Source organism: Barbatula barbatula (genome assembly GCF_947034865.1).
Source record: "Barbatula barbatula genome assembly, chromosome: 2".
Lineage (NCBI taxonomy): Eukaryota > Metazoa > Chordata > Actinopteri > Cypriniformes > Nemacheilidae > Barbatula > Barbatula barbatula.
The window spans coordinates 5722062-5749482 of record NC_136767.1 but is presented as its reverse complement, the minus strand read 5'-3'; the positions used below and the strand labels follow the sequence as shown (position 1 = coordinate 5749482).

General features: G+C 38.9%; 2 protein-coding genes across 9 annotated transcripts; one reads left to right on the top strand and one right to left on the bottom strand.

The window, feature by feature from the left end:
• Positions 1-182: 182 nt before the first annotated feature.
• Positions 183-10019, bottom strand: coq4 (coenzyme Q4 homolog). 2 transcript variants are annotated; one of them, XR_013787858.1, is made up of 8 exons: positions 9860-9968; positions 8667-8804; positions 7819-7915; positions 7615-7717; positions 7408-7537; positions 6848-6908; positions 4970-5063; positions 387-967 (listed from the first exon to the last, which is right to left on the bottom strand). XR_013787858.1 is itself a non-coding variant. In XM_079478261.1 (7 exons), exons 1-7 carry the CDS (start codon positions 9924-9926, stop codon positions 772-774), a joined length of 825 nt encoding a protein of 274 aa, XP_079334387.1. In that variant the 5' UTR covers positions 9927-10019; the 3' UTR covers positions 183-771. The 2 variants fall into 2 exon arrangements, 1 of the variants encoding a protein (XP_079334387.1); XM_079478261.1 differs by lacking the exon at positions 6848-6908 and having other exon boundaries at positions 183-967; positions 9860-10019.
• traf2b (Tnf receptor-associated factor 2b) lies at positions 9904-26765 on the top strand. 7 transcript variants are annotated; one of them, XM_079478206.1, is made up of 11 exons: positions 9904-10042; positions 12988-13205; positions 15054-15127; positions 15306-15404; positions 20371-20532; positions 20858-20932; positions 21126-21200; positions 22720-23073; positions 24915-25092; positions 25454-25602; positions 26413-26765. In XM_079478206.1, exons 2-11 carry the CDS (start codon positions 13082-13084, stop codon positions 26629-26631), a joined length of 1509 nt encoding a protein of 502 aa, XP_079334332.1. In that variant the 5' UTR covers positions 9904-10042; positions 12988-13081; the 3' UTR covers positions 26632-26765. The 7 variants fall into 7 exon arrangements, with proteins under 7 accessions (XP_079334332.1, XP_079334330.1, XP_079334334.1 ...); XM_079478204.1 differs by having other exon boundaries at positions 15049-15127; XM_079478208.1 differs by having other exon boundaries at positions 10023-10042; positions 12988-13432; positions 15049-15127.
• The last annotated feature ends 656 nt before the right edge of the window (positions 26766-27421 follow it).

Here is a 27421-nt window from a genome sequence, read left to right as displayed (position 1 = left end):
ATTGCGCTTTCAAATTTTTCCAATGGGAGAAATATGATGTTGATTATGTCATTTGGGAATATTTGAAGTTTCTGGGATGGTTGTGTTTAATTCAAAGCGAATTTAATGCAGCAGATTCTTAGTACTGTATCTATGCCGTTACTAGATGTACTCCACTAGAGGGCAGCAGGTGACAACGCTTTGGCTTCAATCGATGCACATAGAAAAATGGATAGTTCACCCAAACAGTAGTTTCTTCATCATTTACTCACCCTCATGTCATTGATATTCTTTCAGAGAAGAAGATAATTTGAAAACAACTAGACATTTCACAAAATATGTTCATCTGTGTTCTACAAAAGAAAGTCCTATATAGTTTTTAAATCAAGTTTGGGTGGATAAAGGACGACAGCATTTTTGGAGCTCTTTAATTGAATGCAAAACAGCCAAGAAACCAACTTAAGTTGCAAAACCTGCTATGCATTTGATTTGTTTATTGGTGCACAGTTTGCATGCACTTCAGTACACGTATTCTTCACTTATTTAAGTTAAAGAAAACAATTTAACAAACTAAATGTATTAAAAGTTAAAATGAGCATTATCATCATATGATAAAGATTTGGATTTGTATTACATTTGATCAATTTCCATATCTAAGTTACAATATCTCTTCATGTATGACACTATGGCAAGTATAAATAGAATACACATAACGTTTATGGGGACAATACAATAATACAAACATGACAGATTTAATTAAATACATGAAATGAAAATACTAGTGTTATATTTTCACTTGTCAAAAACTGAGGATGTGTTCTTGCTGGGTAAGAGGTTAAGTGGTGGTTGCTCAATGTTCAGTTCTTGCCTGAGATCATCAAGGTTCTGGTCCCATCGGCGCTCATAGAAAATGCTGAGAACACAGCGGGCGTGACGGCCATTACGCAGAGCCCATGGACCCAGAGACTGAACCAGCATCTGTAGACGACTGAAATAAACACACTAAAATTAAAATGTCAAACCCCAAATATATAGCCGGTTCCTTTAGACAGTACATACTAATTGAAACCTATTTAAACTTCTACTTCAAATAAAAAATAAAAACATATTTTGCCATTTCAGTAATGAAATCCAGAACTAAGTAATGTCTCAGAACAAAGCAACATCTATGATTTTACATACATTAACATTAAATGACATATTTCCATGAGACATTAGACACTTGCACTGGCATCTTAAGGGGTAAAATAATGTACCATAAAATATTTACAATTGGAACATTTTCCATTGGTCAGACCTTTACATTAGACCCTATAGTACAACCGGCTCTATTAAAGGGGTAGTTCACCCCCCAAAAATCTGTCATAATTGTTCTATGTCGTTCAAACCCTGTGTGATTTTCTTTCCTCTGTGGAGCACAAAAAAAATATTTTGAGAAATGTGCAATCTGAACAGGCCTTAATAAAGAGTGGGGAACGCGATTATTCACGTTTGGTGTGAAGTGAACACAGTAGTGAGCTGGGTTGACACCAAACAACAAATTCAGTGTTTTTTGCGCAAGTAAATTACATACAAAGTCAATGTAAAGCCGCGAATAGATGCGAACTCGCTGCGGGTGATGTTAATGACGCGATTCAATCTCCTCTTCTGTGCAAGCTGAAAATATTTGTCAGCTCGCATAACTATATAATAACAAAAATAACAAACTTTTCCCACAAGTTATAAAAGGCGTTGAATGCGATTGTTCGCGTTTGATGTGAAAAAAATACCAAATATGGGTTTCTATTTTTCAACAGAAGTTCATTTGATATATCAAATCTAATCATAGCACTCATTTTGAGTAGATCTTCAAATGACACAATAGTTTATAAATACCTAACAAAATGTACAGTGCTACAAGTTGTTCCAAACATCTTGAAGATGATATCACAGTTCTTATGAATTTAGCTTTTAACTTCCTTAAAGGGGGCTGCTTTAGAATTAGAATTTTAAAGTTTTACTCAATTATTATTGCATATAGGAATTTATAATCTGTTTAATATTTGACCTGTGTTTCTCTCCTTTATCTTAAATGTGTGATTCTCATGCGTGTGTGTGCATCGTGTCTGCGTGTCCGTCTGTGTGCGCATATGTGTGTGGGTTAGTAGGTGTGCATATTGTGTTTGTGGAGTGTTTTGTATGTGGGTGTGTTTGCATCGATGTATGTGTGTCTACCTTATATGTTTTGCTTATAGTCAATATGTTTCTTGTACAGCTGCTTTGTAACAATGAAAATTGTAAAAAGCGCTATGTGTTAAAGAAGTGAAAAAACTTGAAAAAGCATGTTTGGAACTCTATACATGATGTTTCCCACTCTGGACGTTGTTGTTCTAGACGCAATGCAAAACACAACGCTTCTTGTCTAATGTGTGACCAGCTTATACATCTAAAAAGAAAAGCATTTTTTGCATTTTAAGAATTTTGATTTAGGCATGATGCATTGCACCATAACTATACACGTTATATGGTTGTTTTTCACTGAGGGACAGTTCTAAATAATTTTTGTGTTAAAGGCACAGTATGTACGTTGTTTGAATTAAAGTGTAAAAACAAAACGTTAGAACAGTGTTATACATTTTTGTTGTTTATCCCAGACTTGATGTTGTTTATCCCAAATGTTTCTAACAATGTTTTAATCCAGAGAAATTAGCAATTTTACGGCTGTTCACATTATAACGATAATTGTAACTATAACTACATTTGTGTACACACCAGCGGACGATAACGTTATCTTTATTTTAAGCCTGCGCGCAGCAGTGTTCCCATTCCTTCAAAATAATTTAGATGAATTTTTCACTACCCCCTTTACTCCAAAAACCGCCAGAAACAGTTTGACAGTATATTTTATCGTTCATCAGCTGGAGAAATTAATTCTAAAAGATTATCCCAACGATATCATTCAATTTATCGTTATGGTTTTGATATGAACCCAGCATCATCATCATCATCTTCCGCTTATCCGCTGCCGGGTCGCGGGGGCAGCAGTCTAAGCAGAGATACCCAGACATCCCTCACCCTAGACACTTCCTCTAGCTCTTCCGGGGGGACACCGAGGATTTCCCAGGCCAGCCGGGAGACATAGTCCCTTCAGCGTGTCCTAGGTATTCCCCGTGGTCTCCTCCCAGGCGGACAGACCCGGAACACCTTCCGCGGAAGGTGTCCAGGAGGCATCCGGAACAGATGCCCAAGTCACCTCAGCTATCCCCTCTCGATGTGGAGGAGCAGTGGCTCTACTCTGAGCTCCTCCCGGGTGAAAGAGCTTCTCACCTTATCTCTAAGGGATCGCCAAGCCACCCTGCGGAGGAAACTCATTTCGGCCGCCTGTATCCAGGATCTTGTCATTTCGGTCATGACCCAAAGCTCATGACCATAGGTGAGAGTAGGAAAGTAGATTGACCGGTAAATCAACAGTTTCACCTTGCGGCTCAGCTCCTTCTTTACCACGACAGACCGGTACATCGACCGCATTACTGCAGAAGCTGCACCGATCCGTCTATCAATCTCGCGTTCCATCCTTCCCTCACTCGTGAACAAGACCCCAAGGTACTTAAACTCCTCCACTTTGGAGGTACTGATTTGGAGGTACTGATTTTTATCCCAGCCGCTTTACACTCGGCTGCAAACTGTCCCAATGCATGCTGAAGGTCCTGGTTTGCAGGGACCAACACGACAACATCCTCTGCAAAGAGCAGAGTCGATATTGTGTGGTCCCCAAACCTGACACCCTCTGGCCCCTGGCTGCGCCTAGGAATTCTGTCCATAAAAATTACGAACAGAACCGGCAGCAATGGGCGGCCCTGCTGGAGTCCAACATGCACTGGGAACAAGTCTGAATTACTGCCGGCAATGCGAACCAAGCTCCAGCTTCGGTCGTACAGGGACCTGACAGCCCTTAGCAACGGACCCGGTACCCCATATTCCCGAAGCACCCTCCACAGGATGCAGAGAGGGACACAGTGGAATGCCTTCTCCACATCCACAAAACACATGTGGATTGGTTGGGCAAAGTCCCATGAACCCTCCAGCACCCTGTAGAGGTGCTGGAGGGTCCACTCGGACTCAATATCTCCAGCCTCCTTTGGGATCAAGTTGACGCTCTTCTGGAGGTGGGAGTCAAAGATCTCTCTGACAGGAGACTCGGCCAGACGTTCCCAGCAGACCCTTACAGTATACTTGGGTCTGCCGAGTCTGTTCAGCTTCCTCCCCCGACATCGGATCTAACTCACCACCGGGTGGTGATCAGTTGACATCTCCGCCCCTCTCTTCACCCGAGTGTCCAAAACATACGGCCTCGGGTCAGACAACCACAAAGTCGATCATCGACCTACGGCCTAGGGTGTCCTGGTACCACGTGCATTGATGGACACCCTTATGCTTGAACATGGTGTACGTTATGGACAAACTGTGACTAGCACAGAAGTCCAAAAGCTGAATACCGCTCGGGTTCAGATCAGGGGGGCTGTTCCTCCCAATCACGCCCCTCCAGTTGTCACTGTCGTTGCCAACATGGGCGTTGAAGTCCCCCAGTAGAACGACGGAGTCACCAGTCGGAGCACTTTCCAGTAACCCAAACAACAGTAAGAGACCTATCCCCGAGCCATAGGCGCAGGGAAACGACCCTCTCGTTCACCGGGGTAAACTCCAACAGATGGCAGCAGAGCTGGGGGGCTATAAGCAAACCCACACCAGCCCGCCGCATCTCGCCAAGGGCAACTCCAGAGTGGTGAAGAGTCCATCCTCTCTCAAGGAGCGTGGTTCCAGAGCCCAAGCCGTGCGTAGAGGTGATCCCGACTATTGCTAGTCGGGACCATGAACCCAGCAATTCTACTAAATGGATTTCCATCGGCAGCAGGGGTCACTACAACAACTCCCATAATTTCAAGATCAAGCTACGCCATTTTAACTACAAATAACTGAATGTCACAACTGCCGTCAATACAATTATAGTCACCTGACGGAGAGGCGTAGAGGTCCAAGAGTTGCTCCAAGGACACACATGGGCAGACCAGTTTGTGCAGCCTCAAACCATTTTACAGCAACCTCACCTGTGGTAACAGGAAAACAAAAACACGTCACTGTAACTTTCCACCATTGGCCACCAAGTCAATTATAACAGAATGACTGTTATTTGGTTAGCAACATTCTTCAAAATACCTTTAGTCATTAAACAATTTGAAAAAATTATTTCCTACCTCTATGCATATTCAATAGAGATTAGTCTCATACTCCTATATATTCCTATAGAAAATCACATTGTCTGATTTTGAAAGAATTTATTTGCAAATGATGGGAGAAAATAAGTCTTTGTCACCTACAAAAAAGCAAGATTTCTGGCTCTCACAGACCTGTAACTTCTTCTTTAAGAGGCTCCTCTGTCCTCCACTGGTTACTGGCACCTGTTTGAACTCGTTATCAGTATAAAAGACACCAGTCCACAACCTCAAACAGTCAGACCCCAAACTCCACTATAGCCAATACCAAAGAGCTGTCAAAGGACACCAGAATCAAAATTGTAGACATGCACCAGGCTGGGAAGACTGAATCTGCAATTGGTAAGCATCTTGGTGTGAAGAAATCAACTGTGGGAGCAATTATTAGAAAATCGAAGACATACAGGACCACTGATCTGGGGATCCACACAAGATCTCACCCTGTGGGGTCAAAATGATCACAAGAACGGTGAGCAAAAATTCCTGAACCACACGGGGGGACCTAGTGAATGACCTTCAGAGAGCTGGGACCAAAGAACAAAGGCTACCATCAGGTACCACACTACACCGCCAGGGACTCAAATCCTGCAGTGCCAGACGTGTCCCCCTGCTTAAGCTAGTACATGTCCGGGCCCGTCTGAAGTTTGCTAGAGAGCATTTGGATGATCCTGAAGAGGATTGGGAGAATGTCATATGGTCAGATGAAACCAAATAGAACATTTGGGTAAAAACTCAACTTGTCGTGTTTGGAGGAGAAAGAATGCGGAGTTGCATCCAAAGAACACAATACCTACTGTGAAGCATGGGGGTGGAAACATCATGCTTTGGGGCTGTTTTTCTGCAAAGGGACCAGGACGACTGATCCGTGTAAAGGAAAGAATGAATGGGGCCATGCATCGTGAGATTTTGAGTAAAAACCTCCTTCCATCAGCAAGGCCATTGAAGATGAAACGTGGCTGGGTCTTTCAGCATGACAATGATCCCAAACACACCGCCCGGGCAACGAAGGAGTGGCTTCGTGAGAAGGATTTCAAGGTCCTGAAGTGGCCTAGCCAGTCTCCAGATCTCAACCCCTATAGACATTTTTTGCTGGTAGTTGAAAATCTGTGTTGCCCAGCGACAGCCCCAAAACATCACTGCTCTAGAGGAGATCTGCATGGAGGAATGGGCCAAACTACTAGCAACAGTGTGTAAAAACCTTGTGGAGACTTACAGAAAACATTTAACCTCTGTCATTGCCAACAAAAGGTATATAACAAAAGTATTGAGATGAACTTTTGTTATTGACCAAATACTTATTTTCCACCATAATTTGCAGATAAATTCTTTAAAAACAAACAATGTGATTTTCTGGATTTTTTTTCTCTCATAGTTGAAGTGTACCTATGATGAAAATGACAGGCCTCTCTCATATTTTTAAGTGGGAGAACTTGCACAATTGGTGGCTGACTAAATAATTTTTTGCCCCACTGTATATGTTTTGAATAAATTTCATTTGACTATGAGTCATCTTTTGTGCCAACAGAAAATAAGCTTGCACGTCAAGTGTCATGGCAACCGCAAATCCAACCTGACGCAGAGTTTCATTTACACACAAACAATTCTATTTCTATGCCAACCTTGGTAGCACTGGCATTTTCTTTTGCTTCCATTTGCTTCCATGGTCAGGTTGTTCCAAACCTGTACACAAATTCATCATTAACTACAAACATGCATATTGGTTGTATATTAGTATGTATAAAGCACATATAAATGCCTTTTTCTGCATTGACTGATTCTACGTCCATTAATCCTACCCAATACATAAACCTAAAATCTACCTTATAAGTAGTAATTAGGTGTTTATTGTCAAAAGTCATAGTTAATAGTTAGTAAATAGTGAGAATTGGTCCCTATTCTAAAGTGTGACCGAATTTCTTTGTTCTGATAGAGACAAAGGGAGATATTTGGAAGAATGTCTGTAACCAAATAGATCTCATCCCCCATTGACTCCCATAGTATTTATTTCCCATACTATATCTGTCAATGGGGGATGAGATCGGTTTGGTTACTGATATTTTTCCAAATATCGTCCTTTGTGTTTAGCAAAACAAGGTAATTTATACAGGTTTGGAACAACTTGAGTAAATGATGACAGAATTTTCCTTTTTGGGAGGAGTATGCCTTTAACACTGCTCACCCAGCATGTTTGTCGGCATGCCAAGCAGGGTATGCAACAGGTCATGGACTTCACGATATCGCTGCATGACATATGCTAGCTCTTCATCATCCACAAACTTCACGTCCGCCCGTGTGTCAGGGGTGACTTTCTAAAATGAGTGAGATAAAAATGAGTGATTTGAGCATATTCTATTAAAATAAAAGTTAACATTTGAGCATAATTTACATTTTTTTCAAGAAAGCGAAGATACTCTCTTCCTAATGTCCCATCTGGCAGGGCACACATTCGAGTGAGGTCCAGCGTAGACAGTCGAATTCTAGGACGGTCTCTACGGATAGTGTGTAAACATAAATTTCAAGAATTTATCCAGAATCTAATATTATAGATACATAACCTGCATGCGTGTGAATTTAAACAATGGAGCCATACGTGAGAATAGTGTTTCCTTCAGTATCGTTTCTCATCCTGTCCCTAAGCCTGATTAGGGCCATGTGCCCGGTGGTCTCCCCAAGCACAGCGACCATGTCTGTAAAACATTTGATGAGTCAAGGGGATTACTGCATTTAGAAGATGACATCATTTAGAAAATACAGCTCTTGGTATGTGTGTTTTTAAATAATCTGGTTAATCTGATGACACTTTAAAGGGATACTCCACCCAAAAATGAATAATCTGTCATGAATTGCTCACCCTCTAGTTGTTCCAAACATGTATAAATGTCTTTGTTCGCCAAACTAATGTTCCAAAAGTAAGAACATTTTGAATGGTAGTCAAAGATGCCCAGAACCAAAAAATTACTAAAAATGTTCCCTTCTATAGCAGTCAATGGGGCTTCTGAACTGTCGGTTGCTAACGTTATTCCAAATGATCTCTCTTTGTGTTCAACCGAACAAAGAAATATATACATGTTTGGAACAACTAGAGGGTGAGTAATTCAAGACAGATTATTCATTTTTGGGTGGAGTATCCTTTTAAGGTGTTTTACAAGTGTTACAATCTTTCAAGTTTAAACACCGTTGATATGAATCAGCTACCAGAGCATGTGAAATATTCATTTTATATATCAGTTAAACTGAACAGCTTAATTCATTTGCTGTATCCATCTATTTATGTACTGAATGAAAACAAATTATTTAACAAGTTTCTCTTTCACTCAACAAATAGGCTATGGACTTTCCATCCACAAAAAGAAAGTAAAGATAAAACCAGCAGAAAGAAAGTAAAGATAAACCCAGCACGTTATCAAATTTAACAAAGATTAATAACAAAAGCATTACCATGTCTGTAGGGGTTCTGTAGGGCAGCGACTCCAGAACCCACAGCCAGAAGAGCTTTCTGAACCGAGTTGGTTGGGATGTGACTTGGATACAAACTTCCATCTTGCTTCAAACTTGTGTGCTGGTGCCCCGTTAGTACTGAATAGAGGGGAGGAAGAGATGTTGAACACGCTAAGACAATGATCAGAGCGAACAGACTCGTGTAATATATACTCTTATGCCTGCAACCTGTCTTCATTTTGTCACGGACATAGTGTCAACATAAGAGCATCCTCCCTACAAGATGAGGGAACTATTTTCTGCATCAAACATTAGAATCGAAAAACACTGAAATAGAACAGTGAATCAAACGTTCTATCAAGGAGATGTCATATTTTAGCCTGAAATTGTAGAAAAAAGTATATATAAATGAGTATTTATATTCTTAAAATACAATAAGTGGTAACAGTTATACTGGGAATAAAAAACAACATCACTTTGCAATGTTTTAATTTGCATCTCAGATTCAAAGATCTTATATCATTGATAAACTTTACAATAAACGCTGCAATATTTCATGAAAAAAAGGCATTTCCATATTTTATTTCATGGGACTTTACACATACGTAAAAAATAAATAAATGCGTTCTAATTTTACTTCAAAAATGTATATAACAACTAACAAGAATAACAAGAGTATCTGTTGAGATTTCAAGACAATTCAAATGCGTGTAAAAATGCCAACAACTACCACAATGCAATGCGCACAAGTTTCCGAAATGAGTATCAAAATAAAGGTTTTGCCTCAACGGTTCTATTTGCGTTAAAATGTTTAAACGTAAAACGTATCGATCGTAGGTAATTAACGTTACACCATTTCTCTTTATAAAAGACAACTGATGGTAGTGTTGACATGTGGTCAAGCGAGTCGGTACCTTGCCGTGTAAACAGTGGTTGTGAAAAACGCTATTATGTAATTCAAATTAAATAGATTAAGATTTAACCATTGCAGCGAGTTTAACACCGGATTTAAACTACTTTATTCACTAGATGAACATTTCTGTATATTATACATTTGCAAGTAGGCTTGATCTGATCAACCGTGGTTAGCGTTAAATACTGGCAAGGTCAGGAAGTTACGCTGGTTCCGTTTTACCATAGAAATAATTTAACGTTAGGGAACTAGTAGCATTCTAAACAACTTAGTAAAATACCTCCATAAGAACGTCGATAAAATCCGCGAGGGGTTTTAATGAAACTATAGGCAAGCCGCAGGATCATCCTATGCACTTTGGTTCTCGTTTACGGGGCGTGCGTGTGTATGACGACAACAACGACGACGACTTTATTTGAAGCCCTGCCTTGGAATGACTTCTCAGACTATTTGAGAGTTGTAGGTAAGTAACTTTTACATTTGTGCTGTGATATTTAAGTAAAACGTTTCGCGATACACCGGGTGTAATTTGAAGGTGTAACGGAAGGGGGTTGCCATGTTTACTACATTTGTACGACAGCGTTAACTTGTTTTCATCGAATTTTAAAGTGTTAACCGAATTTCCTTGGTATTTATTAAGCTAGTTGATCGATGGCACGTTAGCTTTTATAATGGTTTGTTCGTTTGTTTTGGTGACTGAATCGGAAAGATGTAGTGGATTTACTCCACGTTAAGGCCTATCGAGAAAAGCGAAATTGCGCCTAGGGCCAACGATCCAACTTATCATTTCAGATGTTGTTTATTGCGGTTTACTGAATGACAGATGTCAGTCCTTTTCTATATGACAGTTTAAAATGGATATAATCGTACTTGTTAGTCCATAACGCAATCGCACTGCCAGTAAACCTTTGGCAAACACGGTGATTAAGTACAAAGGTCATATTAGCCGAACATTTCCCCTCTGTGAAAAGCGTGCAAATGTTGCTGTCAAATATACAGTTTCCTATGATTAGGAGAGACATACATATGTGTGCGTATTCGACCCATGCCTACATTGACATTTTGAACTGACCTTCTAATGAATGTGGGTTGGTTTTGTTTAGTATTGTATCCTTTAACACAGCATAATGCTGTTCAAAATTCATGAAGAAATATGAATCCGAAAAAAAATTGGGCTTATTGTTTATTACATGATGTGTGTCCAACAATTATAACCTTTTATTAGTGCTTTAAAAGTAGATTTGTCCTTATACTGTTTAATAACTTAACTTACCAAAACCTGGGAGTTTAAAATATTAAGGAGCTGAAGAAAAACTTTGAATTAATGGAATGGTTCACCCAAAAAAGCTACTACAATAAATGTTGGGTTAGTTAAAGGACCATTGTGTAATTTATAGTGGCGTCTAGTGGTCGGGTTTACATTTTGCAACCAACGACTCAATCCACCCCTCCCCTTCCTTTCAAAGCACTACGGAGGCTAAGAGAGGACAAAGATGTTGTTACGTTTTTGCTTCTAATCTATCCCAAATGAGATAACGCGTTCTGTAGAGGGGTTTGTCCGTTTAGGGCTACTATAGAAACAACACGGCGAATTCCATGCAAGCAGACCCGTGCTGTATGTTGGTAGAAATAGCTCATAAGGTTATAAAAACACAACGCTTCATTATCCTTAAAATGAGTGTTATATTTTACAATGAAACAACAAAGTGACTGTCCAAATACTATTTACAAATTTAAGCTGTTGAAATTTAAAAGGATTGTTCACCAAAGCTGACAGCTTTGTCTTTATTGATTCACCCTCATGTCTTTTAAAACCTGTATGAGACTTCGTTTTTCTGTGAAGCACCAAAGAAGTGGTTTTGTGTCCATAAAGTGGAAGTCAGTAACGTCTTCAAAATAGGGATGGGCGTATTTTTTGCGAGACCCCTTTAAAGCTCATATGCGGGTGTGAAACCACTAAAAGCGGAGCTCTAACGCTCGTGGCGGATAGCACTGTAGATGCATCCGAGTTAATGTTTAGTTTCACTTTCGTTTGATTTAATTCGTTTTTTAAGTATATGTAGATTGTCATAATGCATTAAAACACCACAACATTTAGTTTGCCTAGAAGTCTTTATTTAGCTCGAGCTCACATGTTTTTACAATTGCGAGACATCGCGCACCACACTGCTGCCAGTTTAGATCCAGTTCAAAATACGAGTTTGTATTGCGTTATTCTAAATACGTTTTTGAGTGTGTGTAGATAATTTAGTTTGATTTCATTTATCCACATTTTTCTGTTCTCTTTCTGTAGCTCGAGTCATAGACAGATACAGTATATTTCTGTGAGAAGAGAAGGTTCACACAGTTCAGAAGAAAGAGATTGACAGCGTGATGCGATCGTTTCCACCCAACAATAGGCTATATACAGTTTAGGTATGACATGATGTGTATATGGAGTTTTAGTCAGTCTAATTTAATTCTTTCTATACTACAACCTTTTGAGCTCGAATGACACCGTTATATTTACATAAATACTGTAAGTATATTTTAGGAGCCTGTTTGATTTGGGGTACGTTTTACTTTTTGATTAACGTTTGTGTTTCTGAGGCTCTAGACTACATGCAGCTACTAAAAAAAGAGGGGGATGGTGTTATAGTTATATCTTCATTTGAATCGTTATCGCGGGAAATTCCAGAAAATATCGTGATAGGGTTTTATGGCCTTATCGCCAAACCCTTCTTAGGGCTGCTTGATTATGACAAAAATCATAATCCTGATTATTTAACACCATAACTGTGAATTTAACAGAAAATTCAATTTAAAGAAGAAGCACTGTAAAGAAAATGGTGCGCTGTGGTTTATACTACGAGAAGAGAAGATCCTTGCAAAATGGAAACCGGCACAATAATCGTTTACCGCGATTATTTTGTTTTTGTGATTGATGAAGGCCAAAATAGACGATTACGATTAATTTTCGAGTAATTGCACAGCCCTATCCCTACTTCAAAATTTTTTTTTTTTGCAGAAGATAGAAACTCATACAAGTTTGGAATAACAAGAGGGTGAGTGACTGATGAATTTTCATTTTTAGGTGAACTATCCCTTTAATTTTCCTTAAAACGTATTGCTGGTATCGGATTCTAACAGCATCATAGAATTTATTGTCACCCAGTTAGTAGAAGGGAAGGGGAGCAATTCATATTCAACACTTGACTCTTCTTGAAAGGAAGACCCCGTTTTACAATACAATTAACTATGGATCCAGTGGATAAATTCTCACTTTAAATTAGTTTAATTCACTGTTTTATTTTTACATGTTTATTTTAACTAAAGAAAAAGTGTTATGTTTGTTCTTGTTAACTTTAAGAAGGTTGTAGAAGCACAGGGATGGTCACATACAAACAAATGTGCTCTGAAATTTTGCAGATGCTCAGCACCGGCGACGCTGTGAGTAAATGGAAGGCAATGGCGCATCCATCTTTACCCTCCTCTTTGGACACGTTGTCTGGAATATCTCGGGATGTTCTGTCTGTGTCCATGGAATCAAAATACCAATGCCAGCAGTGTAAAGAGATCCTGCGGAAACCATACCAAGCACAATGTGGACATCGGTTCTGTGTGTTCTGTTTCAAACAACTCACCAGGTACCCAGGATTGCTGCCTCATGCTCTGCATTAATTTCCACCCTCTCCATGGAAATTTCCCGATGCGCTTAATTCTACCACTGTAACTAGCTACTCTTTCGCTGTAGCTAGATGGAAAAAATCCTCTTTTTTGATCTACTCAGTTCCCTTCTAACCAAAAGGCTTCTCCCTGCACCTGGAAATTCCATCTTCACTTACCTTTGTGGATATGTCCTAGGATGTTTTGGGTGAGCTTTGCCTTGGTGACAGTCGTTTAGCTTTGGTCAACAATTTTAGTCACTAATGTCAGGGCGAGCATTTACATTAGTGGTCAACCGATATGTTTTTCATTGGCCGATATATCGGCTTAGCACTAATATAGATGGTAATAATTTCACTGAATCCTTGGGGGTGTAGTTGTTAGGTTTTATAAGTCCGTTAAGAAACAATTTTGCTATGAAAGTTTAAGTGCTTCTGCTACAGTATGACTGTCATTTATGCTGCTGTGTAACCTTTATTTAAGCAGCTATAAATAAATTGAAAGTATCTGTGAAACGAGTATTTTTTTTACCCCACAAAAAATGGATAAACTTAAAAAAAGTGATGTACAGTCGCAAAAAGATGCACTGCAAATTGCTGCCCTTTTACTGTAGGAAAAAAATGATTTTGAATGTTGCTATCGCTAAATACTTGTATTTGTGTTATAAAACAAAATAATTTTGGGATTTCGGTTCTGCGGTGATGCCACGATGTCATTAATAAACAAAGTGGTGATTGTAGCAGCAAAGAAACCCCATGAACAAACACTGTACTTTCCATTAGATTGGAAAAAACATTTCCGAGTCCCAGAAGTTGTGAGGAGTGGGGGTTATCATAAGCTCTTTCGATTGAAGTGGTAAATATGCATTAGATGGTGCTTAAGCAGGCGAAGGCTAATGTGGCACTGCCAATCACTTGTTAGTTTTTCTTTTACCATAAAACATTATTGCCCCCTCATGGTCATGTTTCAACATTTGCTGATACTCTGTAATTCTTATAAAGACTAGTAGTCTAGCTTTAGATTCGATTTTTGGAATGAACATTTTACTGATATTTGTTCAAATAAACCTCCTTTATAAAGGTCGAGTTGAAAATTTAAATCAACACTCAAACAAACAATTCTGACCGATTAACACAACACTCTTGTAGCACATCAGCACTAGGGGGCGTATACGTTTGTGTGTTTCTCATAGTAGTCTCATATTGTATAAATTATACAGTTGTGGTCGGTAATTATTGATGTTGGAATAGTTTTGTCATAAAACGTTTTAGAGTATTTTTACCTTGAACAGTTGCCGTAAGAAGGCGTTTATTCTTTGCATGGGAAAGCCTATGTCGAGTACTTGCCGCCACTCACTGTTTGGTATGCATTCATACAGTATCTTTCTTTTTCTTTAAGTAAATTTACAATAAACAGGAAATGAAAGATAAATGCTCAAAGAACAGTGAAAGGAGGGTATGTGATCCTAACACCAGGCTGCCAATTAAATAAAAGGAAAACTTGTTTACACGGCTGTAGCGTTAGCGGAACAGGTTTGGATCTCGCAAGCTTTTGGCGTCACTTTCTGCGACACAAATGCATCCATTGAGTATTAAAAGAAATGCTGTTTTTTTCCTTTCATATTTATATTCAATATCAGCATTACTTTATGTTGCACATGCTGCTTTCACGTCAACTTTTCAGTTAACAAGCACTTCTGTCAAATCTTACAAAGCAATTGGTACAAACACATTCATAGCATTTTATGTGAGTCTGCTTATTGCTTTTTGGTCGTTCTCATCTTGCCTTTTATTAAAATGTCAACGAATCATTCTTCTTCATTAGCACAGGGCCTACACCCTGTGAAGCCTGCCGTGCCGAGGGTATTTTTGAGGAGTCCACTTCTATGCTCGATATGACAGTGGTAAGTTTCCTTCCATTAAATAAAACCTAAACTAAGATAAGACAAGGTTCTCATTGGGTTTACAAAGGAAATCCCAGCTGTACGTAAAGGAAAACTTCCAAATGACATACACTTACTGACACTACAGTAATATTTCATTAAGTAAATTCCATGGTCTTGGTCTCCCCCTATGCCATAGGCCTTTCCTGACAATGCAGCACGAAGAGAAATTGATAACTTGCCCGCAAAATGCCCGAATGAAGGGTGTAGTTGGAATGGACAGCTGAAAGACTATGAGGTAAGGAAACAGATCAGCTGGTTTGTCATACGCAAGTAGGAAAATAGCAACATTTGTACTGTAATGTTGCAGGTTAAAAAATTGGCCAATGATTACAGATATTTTTATCAGCTCATTCAAAGACATATTCGTGTGTAAAGGTTGTTTAACAAAAGCTTATCTAGATCCGCCCCCACATCTGTCAACATGATGGGGTTGGGTGGAAAGTCCCAATGCTGTGGTGGAAAGTACCTAAGCTTTTTGCGGAAGCCTTATTTTGTCATGTAATGCTTAGTCTTTTTACAAAATGTTAAACTCTCATAATAACATTTTTATAATATTGGAAACAGTTTTCCTTTTTTATCATGTTTCTTACATAAGTTCCGTGAATGCGGCCAACGCAATGTTCTACTTGCTAAGCTACAGGATTCAAACAGATATTTTGCATAGTATTTGTTTGCATTCAACTGAACAAAGCTAGTCTTCAAAACATTGAATTATTTGACTGTAGTTATGTATTTTACTAGTTATGTAATCTTTATTTTTTTACTGTGCATGGAAGGTAATTCATTTGTGTGATTTTTAATTGTAAACTGTAAAATGTACAGCTCGTGGAAATATTTGAGTGCTGAAAAGCTCACGCTTTACAGGCTCGGTGTCTAATTTTCAGTTTTGTTTCCTTTAAACCTAAAACTACTTTAGTTTTTCTTGCATTTAGTGTACGAGTATCAGTATGACCGTGTTTTCCCCTTGTGACTACGATGTGGTCTCAAAACCACTCCTGACTAACAAAGAAATGAATAGGTCTCGAGTCATTGGTGATGAATCTCGGGAGACGGCTTGTTGTAAACCTCTCGCAATAGTTCATTTGATGCTGTTCAAGCTTTTACCGGAGTAATTAAATTGACCTTTGTCACAATATACATGTCAGTTAAAATGCTTATGAAGGTAAAATCGTGCCTAAAAGATTTCATTTCTCTAGGACTGAAGCTTATATGGCTTTAAAAATGTAGCTCCCAAAAAGACAAGTGGGCGCTGAAATATGGCCAAAAGCATTGCGAGTCTGTTAACAGAAGTGTGTGTGCAAAACAATAGTGCCAAACGGATTCACCACACAGAACCAGAATTAATCCGTTGCAAACGTCTTGCCTCACAGTGGAAACCAGTTTCCTGCAATTAACTCGATGTGTACATGTACATGTGTACGATGGGTGTATTCCAGAAAACAGGGTTAACTTAACCCAGAGTTCAGGGTTTAGCTGACGGTGAGTAATCCAAACCTTGCCTACACGTTAATGGGTTAGTTAAATCAACCTCCCGCAAGTTACCCATAGTTAAGTACGCTCACCAGAACAAGATGAATACATTGTCAATGGATCCCAGATTTCACAAGTCACCATGGAAAAGGTTCAAGTTGCCGTATCTCGGAAAGTTTCTATATATATACATCATGTTAATCTTGAGTACTTACAGAACAGTATCGCACCCTTCAAATATCCGCAGAGTCTTTAGTTTGATCACATTTATAAAAGACCGATACGGCTGTACGATTATTTCCGAAAACATGCGACACGTGGTAGGAACGGAACTAAAACACGTACGCCAAGAAAACACACGAGTCAGAGGTCTATGATGCACTTGCATGTCCAGGGCTGCACGTGTGCCACAATGGGTGGATCACCGCATACCTAACCGGGTATTGCAACTGTTTCCCATTAACCAGGAATTCCCAGTGCTTTTCCGGGAGACTTGTCCAATAAAGGACTAAGAAAATTGATGTGACGATTTTTCATGTTCGAATTTTTTTTTGCGTCATCAGGAACCTCATTTGATTGGTCACAAGAAGGTAGCCTCGCCTCCCCATTCATGCTTTCAAACCCAAATTATTGAGACCATCGTGCCACAACTTTAAGCTCAGCTACAAGCGAGACGGAACTGTACACATCGGGTTATTGCAGAAAACTGTTTTCCACAGCGTAGGCAAGACGTTTGCAAAGGATTCTTTTTACATACGCAGAAACATGTAGCAACATGTAGCTAATTGATTTTAACCTCTATTTTTTTGATAAGAATACAGAAATGAAGGAATGTACTAACCTCACTATTCTTAGCTTTGTATACTGTGCTAGGCTTTAATGGACTAGTTTTGATGCACTTATGCACTTTGTTGCTATAATGGCTTCCAATGTTTCCTCATCTGTAAGTCGCTTTGGATAAAAGCGTCTGCTAAATGACTAAAAGTAAAACGGGTTCCGCGTGGTGAATCCGTTTGGCACTATTGTTTTTGCGCACACACCTCTGTTTACAATTGTTTTCCTGCCAAAAATGCTAATCTTTTTGGCATGATTTTACTTTCATAAATGACATGCTGGTGTACATTGATTTAGGCTATATATGTATATATATTTATTATGTACAGTACATACATAGATGTAATATCTATATAATTTATAAGCCTGCTGTCATTTTATTACTCCGCACACCATATAAATGTATTCTTCTCATATGCTGTCAAGATAAGCAAGAAATGTAAGGCAGGGTTTATCTGACTGGCCTTGCATTCAAACATAAATGAATACAGTTGTGTAAAATTCTGGCAAGGACGATGTGAACCATATCAACATTTTTATTCAGCTATTTAAAATAAACGGTCTAATTACAAAATGCATCCAGCCCAGTTTGAACAACTTTTTTTGTACTCTTTCAGTCAATGTTAAGCCCTGAGGTCAACTTTAATTGACCTCTTTTACTTTTTCCAATCTTGTTTAGTATGATAACTCAAAATGTGTTGAATCAAAATGCAATAACTCGTTTACTTTTCAAACTCTTTACCCTTAGCATTCTGCTGCGTAATGGTCACATTTCACTTTTAATTCCCAGTGGATAAGATAAAGTTCTCTCTGACATTTTGGATTATTTAAATATCTTATGTCATGTTGATTTAAAAAAGCACCTTTTGGATTAAATTAAATCTTTATTATAGGTTGGTTAGTAGACTTGGCTAGTAGGTTGGTTGCCAACACCCTTAAATGTAGCTTGCCTTTATCAACAAGACACACCTGGTCTTGCCCACATCAATGCTGTTAAACATGTTTGCCCTTCAAAAGAAAAGAACATTCGAGCTTAAAAATCATAAAGAGCATAAAGAGGTAATCATTTAGATATTAAAGCTGCAGTCCATGATGCTTTTGGTTAAATAAATAATTGTATAGAAAGTACATAACAATCTCCTCACCTCACCACAGATGGTAAGCTTATAATAATAGCTTTTGGGTGTGATGTCACAGGGAATGCAAGTTTAATGTCAGTTTAAAGACACAATATGTGATTTTTGCAAGTGGTTGCAAACCAATAACAGTAGCTTGTCTGAGTTGTAGCTGTAGCTTGTCTGTAGTTTTTTTTGTTAGAATGTGCATACTGCATACTGACCTTAGATTTAGAAAATTTCTGTGCTTACTGACCTTAGATTGGGAATTTGTCTGAGGGCAGAATGTACTTTCAACCAGATACTGTATGTTCTACAGAAAGGACGAGAAATAACAAAAACGATATCGAAATAGACAGAAGCCTGTGGTTTGGTATACTCAGTTTGTCATAAACAACTGATAATTTGCGGACAACATTATTTCGCCCACACCATTTACCCGGCGCTGCTTCCAATACTTCCGGTACACAGCCTGTAGATTACTTCTGAGAACAATCAAAAGAAACCGAGATTAACCGTTACTTGACTAAACTTTTTAAAATTTTGAATATAGAGGTCAACCGCTAGATGTGAGTGTACCATACGGTTTGTGCGACATAAATAAAATAAAAATAGTTATATTATTAGACACTAGCCAGACACAAACCGGAAGTTAACAGGGGGTCAGGCGCGTGTCCGGTGAAACGGTCTATAGGTCATAAACCCCGTCCTCTCTGTTTAAACGAACAGGAGTCACACCAAGCTAAAAATAAATTACGCCCATTGTTCCAACCGAGAAATAAAAATGTCATTATCCACAGTATGAAATGCAGCGGTTAGATCAAGCAGCACAAGAATGACATAATCCCCAGAATCGGTAGCTAAAAGAATATCATTAAAAACTTTCAACAGACCCAACTCAGTACTGCGCATAGCTCTAAAGTCCGACTGGAAAATTTGATGCAACCAAGAGCTAAGCACCTCAGTGTCAACAGACTCCTGTTTTTTACCGAAACTGTTATGCCGGAGAAAACTGAGCCGCAGTGGAGGAATTAATAATGCGGCAGGACCGAGCAGTAGCTTCCAGTTCAAATGTGCTTTAGATCAGAGGAATCTCAAATAATACAGGCATATGATCTGAAACGCAGAACACCTGATCTCCAGGTTCATAACAGGCAAACCAAAGGATAAAACAAGGTCAAGTGTGTGACCGCGTTCCTGCGTGGGACCACGTACAAACTGTTCAAGATTAAAAGAGTCAATGAGATGTAAAAAATCCTTTGCCAACTGGTTCCCAGAGAAGCAGACGTGAATATATTAAAATCCCCAACAATAAGGACACGGTCATAGTCAGCCAGGAAAACTGAGAAATGTATACAAATATTTATTAAATTCTCATTATATTTGGGAGGCCGATAGACAAGCGCACATAAAACCGTCTGAGAACGGCTGAGCCACACACACCAGCGCCATCTTAAAGTTTTTTAGTGAGAACAGTGAGGTCTTGTCCCGCTGATGTATGTACAAGTGTTCGTTTTGGTAATAAGTTTGGTTTTAGTTAGTTATAATATGTTATAAAAAGGGGTGTGATTTCTTCGTTTACAATTGAGTCATCTTGGAATATGGGCAGAATCCTCGCCATAATGCAGCTTTCAAATGATGTCATTGACGCAAAATGTTATCGCCCATATTTCTGACATGTTGGCTTTCTATTTTGTACAGCGGAAGTGAATGGGGATGCTCAGCCATATTTTGTAAGTTCCATGTCTTTAACAGGTCATTGTGTTTTATTTGCTTCTCCAGGGTCAGCATGAAGGTCGCTGTGAGTTTGAGCGTGTTAAATGCGAAGCATGTCAAGCAATCATCTTGCTCAGCGAGAAAGATCGTCACAGCGAACGTGAATGTGAGGCCAGAACGCTCAACTGTAAATATTGCAAAGTCGCATTCAACTTCAAAGAAATTAAGGTAAAGATCCATTCCATCCCTCAAAGTTCTGAACACACTCCCACACATTTACAGTGGTAAGTGAAAGTTCAACCTAAAAAGGGAAATATAGTCAAATTCCAAACTTGGGGACCCGTGTCTGTCAAGCTCTGGATTTCAGTGCTCTGTTCATCACACAAAGTTGTTGTCCGAGTCATGTGGGCTTTGGGTCATGCGGATCATGGGTTTATAATGACATTGAGGTTGAGTAAATGAACACATGTCTATTTTTGGCTGAGCTGTACGTTTTATAAATGGCTGTTGCTGGAATAAATTCCTTGCTGACTCTTCCATTCTTTCTATAAAGGCACATGATGAAATTTGTCAGAAGTTTCCTATGCAGTGCAAAGATTGTGGCAAAAAGAAAATTCCCAGAGAAAAGGTTAGTTTAAACCAAAGTCTACCTCATTCATCTTGCTAGTCATGCTTTTTCGGAAGTTGTGCTAAACCAGTCTTGCAGCTGCTTATCAAGCCAGTTTCACTGGAAGAGCAAGAGAACATTTCATCATTTATGAAACGGCTGTAACAGGAGATTTGCATCTGATATATATCTTTCATGTCTCTTTTCTTTTCAGTTTCAAGAGCACATGAAGTCCTGTGCAAAGTCCAAGTCAGCTTGTCAGTTCAGTGAAATAGGCTGCAGAGCAGTGGTGCGTATCTATTTCCTTTGAATACAAAGCGCTTTAGAAGAATTTTCTTTGGAAATGAGAATAGAAACAAGATATGACCTGTGCTTCTCACGAAACCCTGAAGTGCAGATTAGCCAAATGCTAATGTCACGGTTACTTTAGAAAACCAGTCTATTACTCAATGCACATATTGTGAAGCTGTACACCACACCTTGAAGCATATCAAATTTACATTTTGAGGTCTTTATTTTTATAATTTGAGGCCTTGTTTTACATGTGTATATATATATATATATATATATAAAATCTCATATAGCAGCATTGTAGAATTTAGCCTTCTAGCATTTTTCTTTAATTTGTTTTGGTTTTGCTATGTTCAGTGACCTACTAAATAATGCCTGAAATTTGAATATTATCTTTGTCACAACCTGTCAGAACCATAACCTTTAAAATATTCCACTGGTTCTATTTTAGTTCATGTGACAACATGGCATGTAAAAGGTATGTAAATAATCTAGAGTGTAGGTTATGTGAAGTTCCACTTCCGGTTACAACATACCTGCAGTGCACATGTTATGCTGTAACTTCACAATAGGGTTCATTAGAAGGAAATAGATTTGAAAACAACATAAAAATAGATTTTAAAAGAATAAATGTTACATTTCATACTTTTGAAGTCTTCAAGGCAAACCAAATATATTTATTTGTAGACCTTGACATTAGTTTTTAAGCATTTGCCCTCTGCTGGCCAAAGACATAACTTTTATTTTTTTATTTCTATAGTGCTTATCACAATCTTGCTTTGTTGCAAAGCTGCTTTACAGTAATGACATTACTGTAGTATAATAAGCTAAAAAACAGGATGTAGCAAGGTTCAATAAAAGGAAGGAAGGAGGCTGGAAACCGGTGAATGTAACACAAGCTTTTAATAACATAAACAAACAATAAAACGTAAGTAAAATGCGTTTACAGTCACGGTCGACTGCAGGCCACACAAACATAATAAAACACAACCTTAACTCCAGGCCTTGTCCTCTCTCGCCCTTACCTGTTGTCGTTCTGCTCTTATGTCCCGCCCTGCTCGCCACACATGAAAAAACATATACATAATACCAAATATTCTTTTCATTTAAATGAAACAAAACTAGCTGAAAAATTTGTTTACGTTTGTGATCCGAATCATTATATTTATGCAATAAACAATTGGATCAAATTTTATGTATATATGTGTATTTATTTATTACTGGCATAATATACATATTTGCAGAACTAACTGCAAATGAATTGTCTTGCTAAGATTGTATTTGGATTCTAATTAGAAAAACGAACGAGTTAATGACAGATACATACAATTTCAAGAATGGGAAGGACATTAGAAATCTGTTATTTCATTCCAAAGCTCATACCTACCTTAATACACACAATATACAGGCAGAAATAATGGAAAAAACGATCTGTGTTTATTATTAACAGCGATTTACTGTGTATTTAGTATCATACATTATATCAGTATGTCATCAAAATATTTTTGTGTTTATAGTTGGACAATGGTAAGCAGCAGGAACATGAGCAGACGAGCGTCACGGAGCACCTGCGTCTCTTGTTGGGGGTTTTGTCCTCTGTGCGGTTGCGTCCCGAAACAGGCGGAGAATGGCAGGAAGACTCTGGGCTGGGATTATATCGCGGACCAGAAGACGCACCCCCGGTGGGAGCTCACGCCGCAGCACATAATGTGGGACGAGGAGGCAGCCCGAGCGTGCAGCGCAAAGTCACAGCATTGGAGAACATTGTATGCGTTCTGAATCGAGAGGTGGAGCGCGGGGCCCTCACAATGGAGGCGCTGTCACGTCAACATCGAATAGATCAGGACAAGATCGAGAACTTGTCGAATAAGGTACGAACACACCATGAAGCATGTGATGCACTTACAGTAATAGCTGTCAAAGATCAGTCCCTAAGTCGATTTATAGGATTGTTTTTTCTCCTGGACAGCAGAGTTGGTCTGTCTGTTTCTCTGGTACGTGATGCGAGCCTGTCGTCCTGCAGGTAACCAGAACCATGTTTTATGACAGTGGGTTGGAACTAGGGCTGTGTCACAATATCATATTTCAACGATAAGAATATTATCGTAATGTATACAGGTGTATAACTCTAGTTTTGCAGGGCGAACTAGATCTTGCCATTGAATTATGTACTATATTATTGTGTTAATGCGATATCTATAATCTTGATGGTTGATATCACTATTATTGCCAGTACCGGAATGTTGTGACAGCCCTAGTTTGAGCATTTTATTTTAAGGGGTAGGTCTCCCGAAACTTAAAACTTGACCAACACTCCTGTTCCACAGAGTCATACAGGTTTGGAACACAAGTCCAGCAGTTTGCAGTTTGCAAACCCCACTGAAAGCCCTCAGTTTAAGACTGGAATACACTACATGACACACGGGATCTAGCAGTGTATGAAGGACACAGACATCTGTTTATCTTCAGATTATAATTCCATCTAGTTTGAGGATGTCTAAACATGTTTGATCATTGGAGATTATTTTCGAACATATCATAGTGTTTATAGGGTTGCTACCCACTAAGCGTCTACCCACCAAAGACCACATCTTGTTTGGTGTTCTCATGCTAAAAAAACCTTTTTGCGGTAATCTACTAAATTTTAGTTTTTTCTGTAATATGTCCCATAGCAATGGGTTGTTGTGTTCAGAAAGATGTTTAAATTGACTTGTCCAGGGGTTTTTCCTGTTTTTGCTAATTTAAGACATTTCAGACATTTAAGCATATGCCTTCAGATCAAAAGGCTTTTAAAATGATGAGAAACATTATACTCAAGTGTCCAAATACTTTGGACCCGCAGTGTATATAGTTCAATTTGTATTTTAGGAAGGGGATCCATATCATATCTGGGGGTCCCTTGCATTGTAAAGTGGGACTGGTCCTGGAGACCCCTGGACCAGTCTATGATCCCTAGTGTTTTAGAAGTCTAGTAATGTATTCCAGCCTTTACGTTCAGTAGTAGGATTTCTAACACTTGGGCTGTGCTTCAAACATGGACATATGTTTTTTGGCTGCTCCGGATTGACAGAAGAGCCACAGCTGTCTCTGCCATCATCCTTCATTCACGTGGAACCTAAAGCTGCTCCCTGTGCTGCTTATTTTTGGGCTTTTTGCCTGTTGATTGGTGTTTTAACACAGGCACCAAACTCCACGTTTCACTGCTGCTGGGAAACAAGAATGGGGAAAGGCCGGAAAATTCTCACGCTATTGAAAACTCACTAAATGAAATGTGTTGCAACAGGACATTGTGTCAATCTTGGGAAAATGATTGAAGAATTGACTTGATACAAACTGCTATTACATGTTATCTCAGTATTTTATGTCCTTGAATTAAAGTAAATAGTATACAGTGCCTCGCCAAAAAAGGTCGATACTAGCCTAAGATGATGATCATGATCAATACAAAATGCATTCCTGACTCCGGACGAAAAAAAAGTTGAGACAGGTTTCCAGTTTTTAAAACGATCCAAAAATGTGCACCGTGCTCAAATCTAAAGACAGTACATTACATTATTGAGGTGTGTGACTTTCTTTTGGCCAGACATTGTGTAATAAACATAAATATAGTGTAATAAGTGTATATTATCTTCCAAAAAAAGATTACCAAAAATACTTGTGTCTTCTATTAACCTTGATGTTTTTCTTGTGTTTGTTTGTGGTGGTTGCTTAGGTTAGACAGCTGGAGCGTACTTTAACTATGCGAGATCTGCAGTTAGCAGAATCCGAGCAGTCTCTGCGGGAGATGCAATTCTGCACTTACGATGGAGTTTTCATATGGAAAATAGCAGACTTCTCTCGCCGCAGACAAGAAGCTGTGGGGGGCCGAGCACCTGCTATGTTCTCACCAGGTGAGGCAATTTTTTATTTTATGGTTGTGCTTAAATTATTGCTTGATGGATAATAAAATAATCAAATAAAACTCCTATTGACTCGCATTGGAGGGGCCAATAAATCATAGAGACTGGTGTATGGACTCATTTACATTGGTTCCCAGTTTGTAATCTGAGACTTTTGATATATTGTGTGTTACTATCCGATATTGTTTACGTAGCTCGCCATTTATTCATTTTAATTTTATGGCATTTGGATGCAAACTTTCGCTTTCATTATGTCAAATAGAGGTCCTTATTTGGCGAAGTAATACATATACATGTATATCCCGTAGTGCATTACGCATACTGATACCACCTGTTTTCTTTTGTCCTCCAGCCTTCTACTCCAGTAAATATGGCTATAAGATGTGTCTGAGACTCTATCTGAATGGCGATGGCACCGGCAGAGGCACTCATCTCTCTCTCTTCTTCGTGGTCATGAGAGGCAAATATGACGCCCTGCTGAAGTGGCCCTTTAGCCAGAAGGTAATCATTTGTTATTACCTGCAGTCTTTAAAGAGCCGTAGTTTATTCCCCTGTCTCTCCAGCTGCTTGTCTGTTTGATCTAACAAAACTGGCAACTGTTGTATTTATCATTTCGAACTAGCCTTCAGCAGTGGCGGCTCCAGACAATTTTGATTGGAGGGGCAATGGGGGGTCTTGGTCATTTCAAGGGGGTCTCATGAAAACCAACAAAAAATACAGTGGACACGGCTAATAACTGCATATTAATGCTACTAAACAAATAAAACAACACAGCATATCAACTACTTTGTTTTTAATTAATTAATCAATTGTAGTTTGCAAACAATATGCTCGAACTTTAATTGCCATATCCACACCCAGTGCCGCTTCTAGCTATATTGGTGCCCTAAGCATAATTCTATTATGATGACCCCCCCCCCCGGGCATCATCTCGCTGTTTCTTTTTCTTTCCTTTTCTGATCCTGACTCCTTATGTCTTTTCGGGGCTATTTCCTAATAAGTTGCCCAGGCTACCGTCTGTGAAACTGCCTAAGGCGCACGCGCGATCAACCGGCGCTGCCGCGCGGACTGTACATGGGCGGGTGGTGGTGTGGGATTGTTCGGACATTTTTTTTTTACATATACATGGCTAAAATGTACGCTCTTTATCCCGGATGTATATATTTTTTATATACATCAAATATTTTTTAATCAGGAAGGGGGTGGAGGGGTCAAATGGGGGGTCAAGCCGTTTTTTCAAAGGGTCTTGAGATCCCCCTGGCGCCGCCGGTGGCCTTCAGCCTCTGTAACTGCTGTTTTATGTTCTTCCAGGTGACATTAATGCTTTTGGACCAGAACAACAGAGAGCACATCATCGATGCTTTCAGACCTGACGTGAGTTCCACTTCCTTCCAGAGGCCCATTAGTGAGATGAACATAGCCAGCGGCTGCCCTCTTTTCTGCCCCCTCGCCAAGCTAGCGGGCAAAAGCTCTTACCTGAGAGATGATACCATATTCATCAAAGCCATTGTTGATCTCACCGGCTTGTAAAGAATTGTAACAAACTAAGAATAATATTGTCATCGATGACAATATCTAATAATGGCATAGCTGCGGAAGCTGTTGCATATAAGAGTGGAAAACTTTATTTTTATTATAATTATATAATAAAATGTTGTTAAATTGTGAAAATGTTTCACAACCATAACTATAAAATACTATTAAATTCTATAAATACAATTATAAATACTTATACTAATATATAATATAAGGTGCTATGCCGTAACTAGAACACTTGTCAGTGTTTATAAAATACTGTAATATTTATATTATTAGTATTGTTATAGTAAGTTTAGTTTTTCATCTTAGGTATATATGCGTCCTGGCTTATCTTTCCAACGTATTTAGAAACTAGCTATATAACATCATTTATGCTAATTGTTTAGCAATTATTTAACTCACAGAAATTAATTATTTGGTTGCCTTTATAGACCATTATGTAACCTATAAACAATGTATCAATATTTGATAAACTCACATCAGTAGCAATAATAGTGTACACAGCTGATCATGTCTACACAGCCTGACTTACAGCGATTTCATTCTTTGCATGACCCTTTTTAGTTGTTAACATCTTCTGGGCGTGACTTCTTTTTATTTGGGCTTGAGCATTTAACAGCTACAGATAATTACATGTAGATGTTCAATCTGTTTCAAACCCTTCTAAAAGGCACCTGCCTATCAGTTGTCATCACTATACACATGGTTAGCATGGGGTGTACGCTGTTTTTTGAGCAAATCTGCCATCATAAGTATTCATGAACAAGAAAGTGGACCTCTT

Coding starts and splice junctions, on each gene's coding strand:
- coq4 (XM_079478261.1), bottom strand. CDS start 9,926: ATGATCCTGCGGCTTGCCTATAGTTTCATTAAAACCCCTCGCGGATTT. Junction 7,538..7,614: donor TTCGCTTTCTTGAAAAAAAT/GTAAATTATGCT, acceptor CACTCATTTTAG/AAAGTCACCCCTGACACACG. Junction 5,064..7,407: donor CATGCCGACAAACATGCTGG/GTGAGCAGTGTT, acceptor CTGTTACCACAG/GTGAGGTTGCTGTAAAATGG.
- traf2b (XM_079478203.1), top strand. CDS start 12,949: ATGGTCACATACAAACAAATGTGCTCTGAAATTTTGCAGATGCTCAGC. Junction 13,206..15,048: donor TGTTTCAAACAACTCACCAG/GTACCCAGGATT, acceptor CTTCTTCATTAG/CACAGGGCCTACACCCTGTG. Junction 23,074..24,914: donor TCGAGAACTTGTCGAATAAG/GTACGAACACAC, acceptor GTGGTTGCTTAG/GTTAGACAGCTGGAGCGTAC.